General features: G+C 31.1%; 2 protein-coding genes across 2 annotated transcripts in view; one reads left to right on the top strand and one right to left on the bottom strand.

Moving 5' to 3' along the window:
• The first annotated feature begins 2,164 nt into the window (after positions 1 to 2,164).
• On the top strand, positions 2,165 to 5,707 carry LOC143912072 (brain-specific homeobox protein-like). Its single transcript, XM_077431241.1, has 5 exons — positions 2,165 to 2,567; positions 3,826 to 3,933; positions 4,535 to 4,711; positions 5,408 to 5,460; positions 5,549 to 5,707. Exons 1-5 carry the CDS (start codon positions 2,165 to 2,167, stop codon positions 5,705 to 5,707), a joined length of 900 nt encoding a protein of 299 aa, XP_077287367.1.
• Positions 5,708 to 6,725: 1,018 nt separating this feature from the next.
• The window catches only part of LOC143911644 (uncharacterized), a 146,005-nt gene continuing 139,479 nt past the window's right edge, over positions 6,726 to 13,251 (bottom strand). The window contains exon 4 of the mRNA XM_077430623.1: positions 6,726 to 7,073. The gene's annotated coding sequence lies outside the window, so the exon portion shown is untranslated. The remainder of the gene's footprint in view (positions 7,074 to 13,251) is intronic.

Raw genomic sequence — 13,251 nt, 5'->3', positions numbered from 1 at the left:
TTAGTACTAAGCATAAATTTGAATGAATCGTATTATCATAGTTGCCATTGAATTCCACCGCGTTTTTACTAATGATATTTGCAGCATATTTGCCCTTACACAAATGGGTCTTCTTTGTCTTTCGATGTCACGATCATCAGATAGATCCTCCGTCAGCAAGTGTCCCAGATACTTGACTTCACTGAACAGTTTCAAGATTACGCTCATCTAAAATAATGTAGGGGACGAAATGAGGACCTCGACCGTATCGGAAAATCAATACCATGGATTTACTCGTATTATACCGCATATTATGTTCTGCAGCATAATAATGCAGATAATTTCAATTTTTTATTTTCTTTTTTCATTATGATTTCTTGTAAAAATGTATATTTCGCCGGTGACTTAAATATTCGTATTATTTTTCTGATGTTTTCTAAAATTTCGTAGAGATTATTATCGATCGAAAAGTGATTTTCTTCAAACATTTCCGTATTTAATGAATAAAAATCCGTTTCTTCACATGTAGACATTTCATCTTCTTCATTATCTTCACTTTCATCAAAATTATCCCCATTATATATTTCATTTTCTTCATAATCGTTTGGCTTCTTCGTCATCACTCTTTTCATGTTGATTTTGTGTATTTAGTTTATAAAACAATATATATACGAATAATATTCGAATAGTTGATGAAATATTCTAATAACGAATGGCTGAAAAATCAGACGAATAATTCGAATAGTCGAATATTCGAATATTCGATTGGGATCCCTACTCTAGGTCGAGCGTTCCCTATCAGAGTTTGCCAATTTTCTCTGATTTCATTGTTGAAACGGTTCCCGGCAAAATTGGTTAAATATCCTTCCTACCTACTATGTCACCACTATTTGAGATTGATTAATGTACAATAAAATGTATGTACAATTCATAGATGTCTCGTTAAGTTTTTCGGTGTCTCGTAATTCAGCGACTTGTATAATAATAATAAAAAATGCTGCAATGTTTGTAATTGGCCAGGAAGGCGCATTGGGGCTACCTGTAAGGCCTTCCTAGTATATATGTAAAAAAATAAATAAATAAATGTAAACTTTCGCTCCAGGAGTAATCGTTGATTTTAATTTACTACAGTCATTGATTTCAATTCATACATCCATTTTCCTCCTTCATTTTTTTACATTTCATTCTTATATTGTACTTTGAATATAATACTATGAATATACATATAGTTTAGTAAATTTTTATTCACTCGTTCGATTGAAAATATTCACATACACATTTAAAGATCAAATAATAAGATTTCATTTTAAATACATTCCATTTCATTTAAATACAAAAATTAGTAACTATAATGTAAACCGTGTATTAATTTAAAGCAAAATAATCATCCCCTTAGAAACGAATGCTTCTGGTGGTAGCAAATTTTATGTCTCGTTATCATCATAATTTGTTTATTTCTTTAAACTTTGGACCATTGTAGCATTACAGGAATTCCTAATGCGCCACAATGGTCAAATATATGTACATATGTAGGTATATATGTATATGTATGTAAAAAGTTCATTCTCAACACGTTTTTTTTTACAATAGTCACACTATTTATATTTATAAAATTATCATAAATCAGATTTCGCATTGATATCTCAGTTTTTTAATAATAAAAGGGGATAATTCTCCAATAAAAAGTCATAAATGTTACTTAATTAAGACTTATTACACATAGACATATATGTACATATCTACAATACATCAATTCTAGCATTGTGATATATATTAAAATGTATTAAATATGGCTCTTCAAATATACATATGTGTGTCTAGAATACACTTGTACAGGGGGCTTTTATTTAAATAATGTCACGATTGGCACTCCAAAACGACCGCCCCGTATCAGGAGAAAATCGTGGGGGGAGGGTTGTAATGCTCCTCACCCTCCCAACACCCATCCCCGTAACCCCCACTTTACTCGACGCCAACCCCTTTCAACTCAGTGAAATATACGCGGTGGGGATTTGTTAGTCGGCGGCCCAGTTCAACGCTGATCACACCTATCGCATACCTACCCATCACCGAATAAAACGATACCAAAAACAAAAATGACAAATCAGTGACGTGCCACACCTAAACCGTTCGCAGTCTGCATGTGATGATAGTGTGAAATGATTTTGTGCTGACGACCGCCAAAATGGAGCTAAGAAAAGGCTTCGACGCTAAACTTATGCGACAGAACGACAGCGAGGACCTGAACCGGTCCATGGAAGAGCCGTCGTGCAAGACGTCCTTCCTGATCGAGGACATCCTCTTCAGGGGGAATAGGAATAAGCCGTTCGACAGGCGGCAAGAGAGACGGGAACCTGATCAGGAGTCGTTAGGTCATTACGAGGCGGCAAGGAGTTCGTCGCCGAAGAGGGTCGGTTTTCAGGGATGCTATGGATTGAACGAAGGTCATGGGTTCAGACCTGCGGCTCCTGCTGGAATGGCTGGTCATGAAGGATACATCCAGGTGGCGATGGGAGCTTTGGGAGCTTATCTCAACACCGGTCCAGGTCCTTATAAAAGTGTCGACACGCCGTATTTTTTATCGCAAGGTATGTGGATTTAAATTTTGAATTGGAAATAGATTTATATTTTAAACTTTTTGTGTGTAAATAATGGCATTTTTCAAAACGACAGTTAAATTAAAAAAATATACATATTCAATTGGTCATTCTATCGAAAAAAGATACACGATTTTAATCAAGTACACTTTCAATATTCATATATATTTGTGTATATTATATGAACGTTGTAAAATATAATAACGTAGATTTGTTCGCACTTTGACGAAAATAACAGATGAGTTTTCATTTTTTTTTTGTATTTAAAAAAGTGCAAATCAAATATGTAATAAAAATCTTACATTTTATAAATATAGAATAAGTGTACAAATTTTAAAAATTATTTATCAACCCTAATTCGGATTATCCAAAATACGTCTGCAATATATTCCGTTCTTTTGACATTTTAATTTTATTTATTTTTACACTTATCAAACATCCTTTAATTTATCGAAAAAAAAAAAAAAATATATATTTCTATCAATGGGAACACCGCTTTAATTCATATATGTAGATATTTTTCATTTTTCATTATTTTATGCAATTTAAGCAAGTGTGTAATGATGAAAAATTCTACTGTTATTAAAATTATATATACATATGTATGTACATATATGTGTGTGCGTGTGTATGTGCCTATATATGTATACCTAACAACATAAATTATTATTATTAAAATTATTAAACGCACAAAACCCTTTTTATCTCACCCAATAAGTGGTTTACCAGAGCGTCGGCAAATACTTTTTATTGGGTACCATTTATCGGCCCGGCAAATAAAAAGAATGCCCCTCTCTAAAATAGCTCACACGACAGATTCAATTTTCGCCCGGCAAATCAAACGTCAAATGGGTTTCCAATAAGAAAAATAAATACCGACCTAAATACTAATCTTAAATGAATAGGCCCAACCCTAACTTAACCTAACCTAACCTAACCCTTAAATAAATAAATGTTGGCTACTAAGATATTACGATTACCCAGTGAAAATGTAACTGGTTATTTCAAATTTTATTTTTGTTACTGACAACCCATTTGACGTTTGATTTGCCGGACGAACGTTGATTTTGTCGTGCGAGCTATTTTAGAGATGTTAATTTGACATTTGTCGTGTAATTTATTTTACAGCCGTGTCAAAAATATTATCCTCATTTTATTTACGAACATAGATTATAACAGTTTAATTATTATATTTTACAAGTCCATTAGTATTCTAGTTATAATATTAAAGTAATTTCACCCGTTTTAGGATTACCGTATCACGCCCTTTTTGGCCCATCAGATTTATCATTATCCGCTTTAAAACACTGCAGAAGACGAAAAGCTAGGACAGTATTTTCAGATCCACAACTTACAGGTGATTATTTATTATTTATTGAGATTATACAACATAAAGTTTAAAAAGACGATAGTATTTTCATATCACAGTAAACCTATCAAGTTCAAGTTTATGATCAATCTAATAAAAATTCACTTGTTCATTTACATTTGAATTATAAACTTATGAACACAAATAAATCTTATGACTTTATTCATTTATTTTAATTTTAAACTGTATATATCAATAGTTATTAATATCAATCAATCTTATTTATTTAAAAAGACATATTTTTTATCTAACACAATTACAATGATATTAAGCCCTCGATTTCCAGTTCGAATTTTTCTCTTAAATGCTACGGAATTTGGATAAGTCTAGGTTATTATTTAAATTATTAATATTTACATTTGAACATGTGATATTTATGTACTACGTATTGGTTTGAGCCCTGAAATTCAATCACCTGCCTTATTTTTTATTATATTCAAAACAGATTCATTTGACTGAAAATTAGTGTAGTTAAACCCTGCCAATGAATGAATAAATTTTGTTTTAACCAAATAATAATTGATATTAAATTTTGTTTAATATCAATTATTTTTGTCTGACGTATTTTTCCAATATATTACAAAAATAGGTTTAGAAAAACGATTCGAATCGCAACGCTACCTTTCAACTCCAGAACGTGTGGAATTAGCTAGCGCTTTAAGCCTTTCGGAAACCCAAGTCAAAACCTGGTTCCAAAACAGACGCATGAAACACAAAAAACAACTTAGAAAAGCCCAACACCAAGACAAGGACAGACCCAGACCAGGTATTTACAATATAGACCATTTCACCACAATCATTTCCGCAACATTCAATAGGCTGTGAGTTCTTCCGTTTCTGAAAGTATAATCGCTTTCAAAAATTTCTCGTTAGATGGTAATTGCTTAAAATGTAATTAAATCATTATTATATTCCCCTGGTTTTCATCGATTCCATTTTAAATCCATGCCGTATTATATTAAAATAATATTGCAGCATCATATTACACAACTAACAAGTTATAATGCATTCGTAATTAGTATATAATTAAAAAAATAAACGTAAAATTCAAATTACACTATAATGTACTAAAATTTAAATGCGTATACGTAAATATTTTTATTGATGAAATAAATGTATATATACATATATTTAATCAATATGACAAAGTAGAGTTCCATTTGTGACAAATCGGCTGTAATTGTTCCAAGATGTCTTCTAAGATGTTGAGTTGACTCAACCCCCTTTTCTCCACCCCATCACCCTTCCCTCGACCGGATGTTAAGAATTTCCTTGGGGGAAACTGGCAGGGGAATAGATGGACCAATCACGAGCGAGAAACTGTTGAAAGAAAACACGGAATTCTACGAAGGAGACGGCAGCCATATTGGAAAACTTTGTGCAGAATTTAATAATGCTGCGCTTTCAGTTCTCTCTATATAGTTTCATATCATTATAACCGATGTGTTATTATTACTTTTAGATACGTCAGTAGTTGATTTTTCAAACAAACAATCGTCTCCAGAAAGATCCCAGGTACTTACTTGTTAATTTTATTAATTATCGTATATAAGATATGTACGTGGATGAGATAATTCATATTTTTCTCAATTTGTTCCATTAGATATCTTCGATACCGAGATTGAAACTTCCTCAAAGGGACGGCTATCCAATTTTGCCGTTCAGAAATAATGACGATCATACAGACACGGATATGTCTAATCACAGTGACAGTGACATTGATATAGTCGGAGAAAACAGTGTTAATTCGTATAACGGATAAAATTTGTATAAAATCAATGCATATCTGATTTATTTAAAACTGGTCGTTTTGTACGTTTCGTTTCAGCACTCAATCTATCGTAGCATATCTATATGTAGTTATAATGAAATTCTAGTCATAAAAAAATGAATGAACATTATTATTGTATATATTATTATCCACAAGTTATTTTATGTAATAGTCATTGTAAGTTATATGAATTGAATAAATAAAAAGAAATTTAAAAAAATACATTATCTATATTTTATTTTGCAATTTAATCCCCTAATCCCCAAAATATAAATTAAATACAATAACATTATACTGTATTGTATTAGGGGTTCCAAAAAACCGCCCGAAATAAAAAGCCGGTTTTCGTTTTTTTTACAAATAAAAAGCCGGTTGGCCGGTTTTCACCGGTTTTCGGTGAAAAAACATTTTTTTTTCGATATAAAAATTTTAAATTTTAAAAAAAATCTTAATTTTCTATATCGAAAAAAAAATGTAAATATATATTATATTATTCAAAAAAATAGTTTTTTATGAATTAAATTGAGTTATAAACATTATGAACTTTCATAGGATCATTATTTTATATTATTATTACAAATATTACAATAAATACAATTTGTATAATATATCACAGCCGTAAAATGGCAGATCCTAAATACGCACAAATAATTAAATGATTTAAATAAGCTACTATCAAGAATATATTATTAAAAAAATAATGTGTAACCTCGCAAAAAAACTATAATTGTGGAATCGTGAATAAATATTCAAAGATATACATAGATAAAGAGATATCAAAGATAAAGACATTTCGAAGCTGTTTTTACGCATCTGTTTTAGCTTAAAAATCCAAAAACAAACCGTTGCAAATGTCGGAAACAAATTCATTTAAAATCCACAGTAAAAGTAGGTATGTGGCCTTCCAATTCTTTCGAAGAAAAATCAATTATATTTCGGAAATTCCTATGCATTTTGCCATAAATCATTTGAGTTTACGACTACTGTTTTGTTGTTGACAAGTACATATGTACAAGGATTTGCGATAGTAACGTTTTTTATACCTGAAGTTGGGTAGGTCATTGAAACTACATACTTTCAATAATATTTTATTGGTCTTCGTCCATTACTAAATCTCAAAGAAACCGCTCAAGAAAGAAAGTATGTACCTTTTTTTTGTTCAAAGAAATATACGCCTATTACCTAAGAGAGTTTATACACAATTTGAAATTCATAATTGTTAATTTTGAGAAAAAAAACATTAATTAAAGAAAACCTTAAAAAGCCGGTTGATCAAGCCAAAAAGCCGGTTTTCGGTTTTTTGATAAATGGTCAAAAAGCCGGCTTTTCGGTTTTGATTTAAACCGGCTTGGAAGCCCTAACTGTATATACTAAGTGAAAATACTGTAATAAAATACCTTAATAGTACATTTAGTCAACGACTAAATAAAATACATAAATATATAACTAAATAGAGCTAAACACAAAAGGTCCTCACGTAATTTTTGAATTATTCTGCTTAGTGGCAGTGGATTTAGTTTAAGTTTAGTATTTGGTGCAGGAATAAATGGACGCGCGCTAAATTAATAAATAGAGTAAATAATTTGCAGAGTACTACATTGTGCGAATGCAATAAACTTGTTGTAAAGGTAGACGGGTGGTCCTCTAATTTAATAAACTACCTTTGAGGGATGACAAAGGGTGCAGGCGCCTATGACGACACACCCTTTTATTTTTATAACAACTAAACGCTCCCATGCACAAATAATACACAGAGAGATGCTATTTTTATTTTATTTCGAACAAATCAAACCGGAATTCTTTTCGACCACTCGATATTGGAATTTGAAAATCACGATAAACATAATCCGTTGCTAATTTTAAAACAAATCCTTTTTAATTAGATACCTACATATGTATTGTATTATTCAATTGATGAAATTTATTTGATGCGGCGTATTTTAATTTTATATTTTTTTGGTTTATATTTATAATATGATATTGATTCAAAATTCTTTTGAGAAAAACCTCTGCCTCGACGCATATTTTTATCAATCAATTAACATTTAATTTGGTGAGTAATCCTCAAATTATTACAGAATCGAGTTTCAATATTCCTAGCCAACTTAGATATATTAGATTCCGCATTTTGTTCTCTTCTCGTGTGGCACTTACTAATTTGATGGCTTCATCACCTGTCGTAAGGGGTATAAAGCTGTTCAACCAGATTTAACTTGATATGTTTAATCTAAAATATGCTGATCTGGTTGATGGATTGTTTAATTTGAGATCATACATACATAGATATATATGTTTTCATACTATATTTTTTTGTATCATTTCAACTTATGTATTTTATTAATGTTATAAAATTGTAACACAACTTCTAAGGGCTTACAAATGTAGCTATAATTACCTTGATTTATGTATTGTAGAGATTTAAATCACAGCTAGCGATATTACAACAAAAAGAAAAATAAATCGCACAATTTTTGGTTGGAAAACTTTTGAAAAAATGAGATCATATTGTAAATAAAATAAAAAAAAATAGACAACAGTTAACAGCAGATTTACAATTGACTAAAAATTCAACAACATCTGGTTGAATATATAGTAATATTTAATCCTTTAAACCTGCTACCTACTATCACTATATTATCGCTGCAAATCATCGCAGTAAATTGTCCAACTAATTTATTTTAATATTTTAACTAAATCTCTTCTGTAAGTAAACTCGCGATTATAATTATAATACAAAAAATAAAAGAAAGTATAGTTCCGACAAAGACTCTATTTTCAATAAATAACACATTTTATAGTTACAAATGTAGATTATTACTTTACTATGTATTTAATCACTTTACTATTTATTTATAACTTAACAAATCAAAGCATGGATCTAAAATTTGTATTGAGGTATTTTGACGTATGACATTTTGCGTCAAAATTGGTCACTTTGGCCTCCTTATATTTTATAAAATTCGTATTTTTTATGTTCTCACTCACTCAAGGAAACTCTCACTGATTTTTGTTCCCGTGATTATTTTAAAAATCACGGGAACATGCAAAAAATTACGATTTTCTGAAAATAACGCTTCCCCCAAACAAACACCTATTGGTTGGACGCACAGGAGATTTTAAAATCAATGACATCTTTATTTAAAGTTTCCTTGATACAGAGAAAGTTTCCCCACTAGGTCCATTAATGAAAATCCGAAATTCTCATTTTTCACTCCGGTGCCATTAATCAATTTCGGTAAGTATATAAATTAGTTTTCGACCAGTAGTTAATTAACAAAATGTAACAGTATTATATTATTAAATGTCAGTATAAATAACAAATGGACAGTATAAAATAATGATATACATTCGCCAGGACAAATAGCAATACATGTTGGATGGAATTATCTATCAAGATCGTATCAACCATGTTGTGATACCAATTAAAAAGTAATACTGGACATTCGTCAAAATAAAACTTGCCATTTAACAATAATACGGACCATTTAAAATAAATACTGACCTTTTATTATTTATATTTAACCAGCAACGTGGACTAGTGGTAAGCATATTATGCTTTTGAACGGAGTGATCACGGTTCGATTCCAACTAATAGCTGTTAGCCAGATCTTGGTTTGTGACACCAAATCGATCGTTTCCTTTCAGGGCTTGCCAATTTTTCTGATTTTCATTGAAACTAATTTCCTGTCAATTGGCATTTCCTTTCCAACCTCTCTTGCAAATCTTAAGTTATTCAGCGTCTTTAGGTTCGCCGATTTCTATAATAAAATGCTACAAAAACTTCTCCATAGCTGTCATTGTGGATAATGTTTGTATGAATTCGCATTGTATAAAAATGCTTGTATTAATGTTTTTATTGTATTATATCTGTATTAGTACACTCATCGCTTTAAAGCGATATGTAAAGGCGAGTGTACGTGCATGCTTGATTGAAATAAAATAAAATATTGACTACTTGTATACTGAACTGTAGATACTGGCCGTTTAATATAAATACTGAACTTTCATATTAGCATACTGACTAAAGTACTTACCAGTAAAATAGAAACCCCTAATATATGTACATAAATGTACCGAAATTCTATATATGTACATAGGTATATGACTAATTTTGAAATTTCCCAGGTCACCTCACTGTTCAGAATAACTTTAGATAAATATATTTACATACATATTTGTATGTTGTCATTCCTACCATATTTGCCAAAGAGCTACAAATATGTTGGGTTTAATACTGCGTGCAAGTAAAGCTTTCCAGAGTACAATAATACTCCGTATCCTATAAGATACGAAGTATATATATATACAGTGGCGGACTGGGACTGAAATTAGTGCATGCCAGGAGTCAAAGGGGGCCCACCCAGGGTTAAAAAAAATTGTCCCCCCCCCCCCACCCATATAACAAAATTTTCTTCTTTCCATCACGCTAAAAACCAAGGGTAAAAAATAAATAAAATTTTCAAAAATGGAAATTAACAAATTTAGGTACAAGAAAAACGGCAAAAGCAAAATAGATCCATAAATTACATTGTATATTTCGTTTTAACCCTTGTCCTAGGTAAATAGAATGCATCATAAAATAATGCGGCATAAAAGCGGCTTTTACTTTCTGGAGAAAACAATCACAGACGTCATTTCAGCTTTTTCTTGGGGGGGGGGGGGGGGCAGGCAAAGATTGGTCAAATTGAATTTTTTTTCAAAAAATCTTTTTTATATCGGAATAAAAATGGAAAATATTCTTTGCATAGACCTTATTGAATTACATATAAAAGATGAAAAAAATAAGATTATTTTTGAAAAATTAATTATAAAAAAATATTATGCAAAAAGTGAAAAAAGCGCAAAAAGCGAAAATTTTTTTCCAAAAATCTTCACATTTCGTGAACACCCGTTAACCGAAAGTGACAGTTTACTCCTGTTGGCAGTTTACCGGATTTTTCTTCCACAATTTTAATCGACCCTTTAAATATGTCTACTCTTCACGATTTTATGTGTAATTCCTTGTATCAATGTGATGAAAATATAATAAAAAAATCATCAAATTTAATTAACCAGAAGTGGGATTTTTTCCTCTTAAAAAATTAAAAAAAAAATTTTATCACACCCCTGATCGTATCAAGCTGAAAATTTATATTTGTATTCTTTATGTACTAAAGGTTTTGGTCAGAAAGCAATTTTATTAAATAACTAAAACTTTTTTTGGACCGAATTCGTTACACATGAAGTTTAAATCCATCTCATTCGTTGTTTTGTGATAGAATGGACGTCTGCAAATAAATAAAATAAAAATACGAGAAATAAAATCATTTGTGATTGAACCGATTCAGTAAAATATTAATTTAAAACCTTTCTTGAAAACAAAAAATATACGATCTTTCGGAAAAATAAACGTTACACATCTGTTTTTGAGACAAAATAAAGTAAAGGGGACCTTTCTAACGATTCGCTCCATAGGATGAACAATCTCTAAGAATTTTACCCAAGGCATACCACTTAAAAACCAAAATATACTTGCTTTAAAATAATATTTTATTTTTATTTTATTATTTACCCAAAAGTAACATACATAAGAAATAAACGTAGCATTCACAGACCCATAGTATCTCATTAATCATTAAATTCATAATATTTTCTAAAATCACACTATTCCTTAATTTAGGGGGGCGAGTGCCTCCCTATGCCCCCCCCCCAAATTACGTCCCTGAAAAAAATGCATAATATTTTCAATTAATGTTAATCGAAAATTTGGATTTTGGGGAGGGGGCCCCTATCCTATATTTCTATATACATGGATGTGTCTAGATTAGGAATAGATTTTATATTCGGAAACTGTTTAAAATTGTGTATTTAAATCTTACTATATCGTCGAATTATAATCAAATGTTATTTTGAAAGTTTGAAGTAAATTTAAATCGCTGGTTGATGATGAATCGAAATTGTTTTAAGCAATTCAGTTTATATTATTCACGGCAATTTGTTTTTTTCCCATTTTTATTTCAGTAGGTAGTTGTTACATAGGTATTGGTATATACATAATATTGAGGTTAGAAATGGGCCCGGCAAAAGGGCCCACGCAAATGTTGAAACTTACATTTCGAGCCTAATAAAAAAAGTTAACCGATCCTTGGGCTGTTAAAGCAGGTATTAGTTGTTTGTGTATATTGTAAGAAATTTATTTTGTTGAAATACCCAAACTTTAGGTCCCAAAGTGCAATATCCTATAAATTTTTACACACGTGAAATAGTTAAAAAGTTATTTAATTTTACTGAGGGCCCATATTTTCTAACAGATAGTGGGGCCCACATGCCATCGGGCATGTTCGCTTTTATGGCCAGTCCGCCACTGTATATATATATATATATATATATACTACGAAGCATTCTTGAGTTTTTTTTTCTATTATATGGAGCCAATATATGATAGTGTCCATTGTTTGAGAGTCGAGAGAGTTCAGGGGAGGTTTCTCAGATATACCTACAATATGTACATGATAATTTACGTTCGCTATCCTTGACTCTATCCTAGTGCTTACTGGGAGCACTATGTTATAATATATTAGTGCTTAGGTTATACTATACTTGGTTATAATATACTAGTGCTTACCTGCTGGGAGCACTAATTATAATTTGGGGAACCATTTCTATAAATTACTGGTTGATTTGGAGATCAACCCTCAAATTCTTGCAGAATTGAGCTTCAATGTTCCCAAACAACTCACATATATAAGATACCGCAATTTATTCTCCTCGCTTTGGGCACGCACCAATTTCGTCGCCTGTTGCCAGGGGCATCAAGCTCCTTAACCCTTTGAATGCTGACCAACGCCGATTGGCGTTTTGCCAACAAGTCCATAAGCCTCAAAAACGCCGATAAACGCTGTATTTTGAGCATGTACAAGGTAAACAAGAATACTAACCGCTAAGTCTTTCCAGGTAGCAATTGAACAAGGGTTGTGTAATCCGTGTCAATATTTATAAAGACTGGTTTACACCGGCATTTTTGAATTTATAACCATAGCAGAATTTCTCGGTGGAAATCCCTAACTGCTGAGTATTTTAGATTTTGGTTTGGCATTTAGATTGTGAGCATTACATTTTAACAACAATTAATAGGATGGGACTTGTTTTGGAAAAATACATTCATTAATAGGCTTTTCGTATTTTATATTATTGCAAGATATAATAGAGAGTCTAAACACACCTTTACAAAACTCGAAATCCTCGGTGGTAGTTATCTAAGGTTTGTTTGGATTAGCTACAATTTTTATACCTGCTTTCTATTGGATTTCAAAATAATTCCAGTTGGAAATGTTGGTGAAATTTTCAGCGTGGCAGGCTTTCAACAGTAAAGACGTCAGCACTCAAAGGGTTAACCAAATTTCTATTAGCTTGGATTTGTTTAATGTAAAATATGCTAATCTGGTTGAGAGATTATTTGATTTGAGATCGTAACGTGTTCTATTATTGTACTTGTTTTATATTTATGCTAGTTTTGTTTTTATTTTATTTTATTTTCATCTTATTGTATAACCTCT

Source organism: Arctopsyche grandis, chromosome 5 (genome assembly GCF_051622035.1).
Source record: "Arctopsyche grandis isolate Sample6627 chromosome 5, ASM5162203v2, whole genome shotgun sequence".
Taxonomy (NCBI): Eukaryota; Metazoa; Arthropoda; class Insecta; order Trichoptera; family Hydropsychidae; genus Arctopsyche; species Arctopsyche grandis.
The sequence above is the reverse complement of the archived record's forward strand: the minus strand, read 5'-3'. Positions and strand labels throughout refer to the sequence as shown.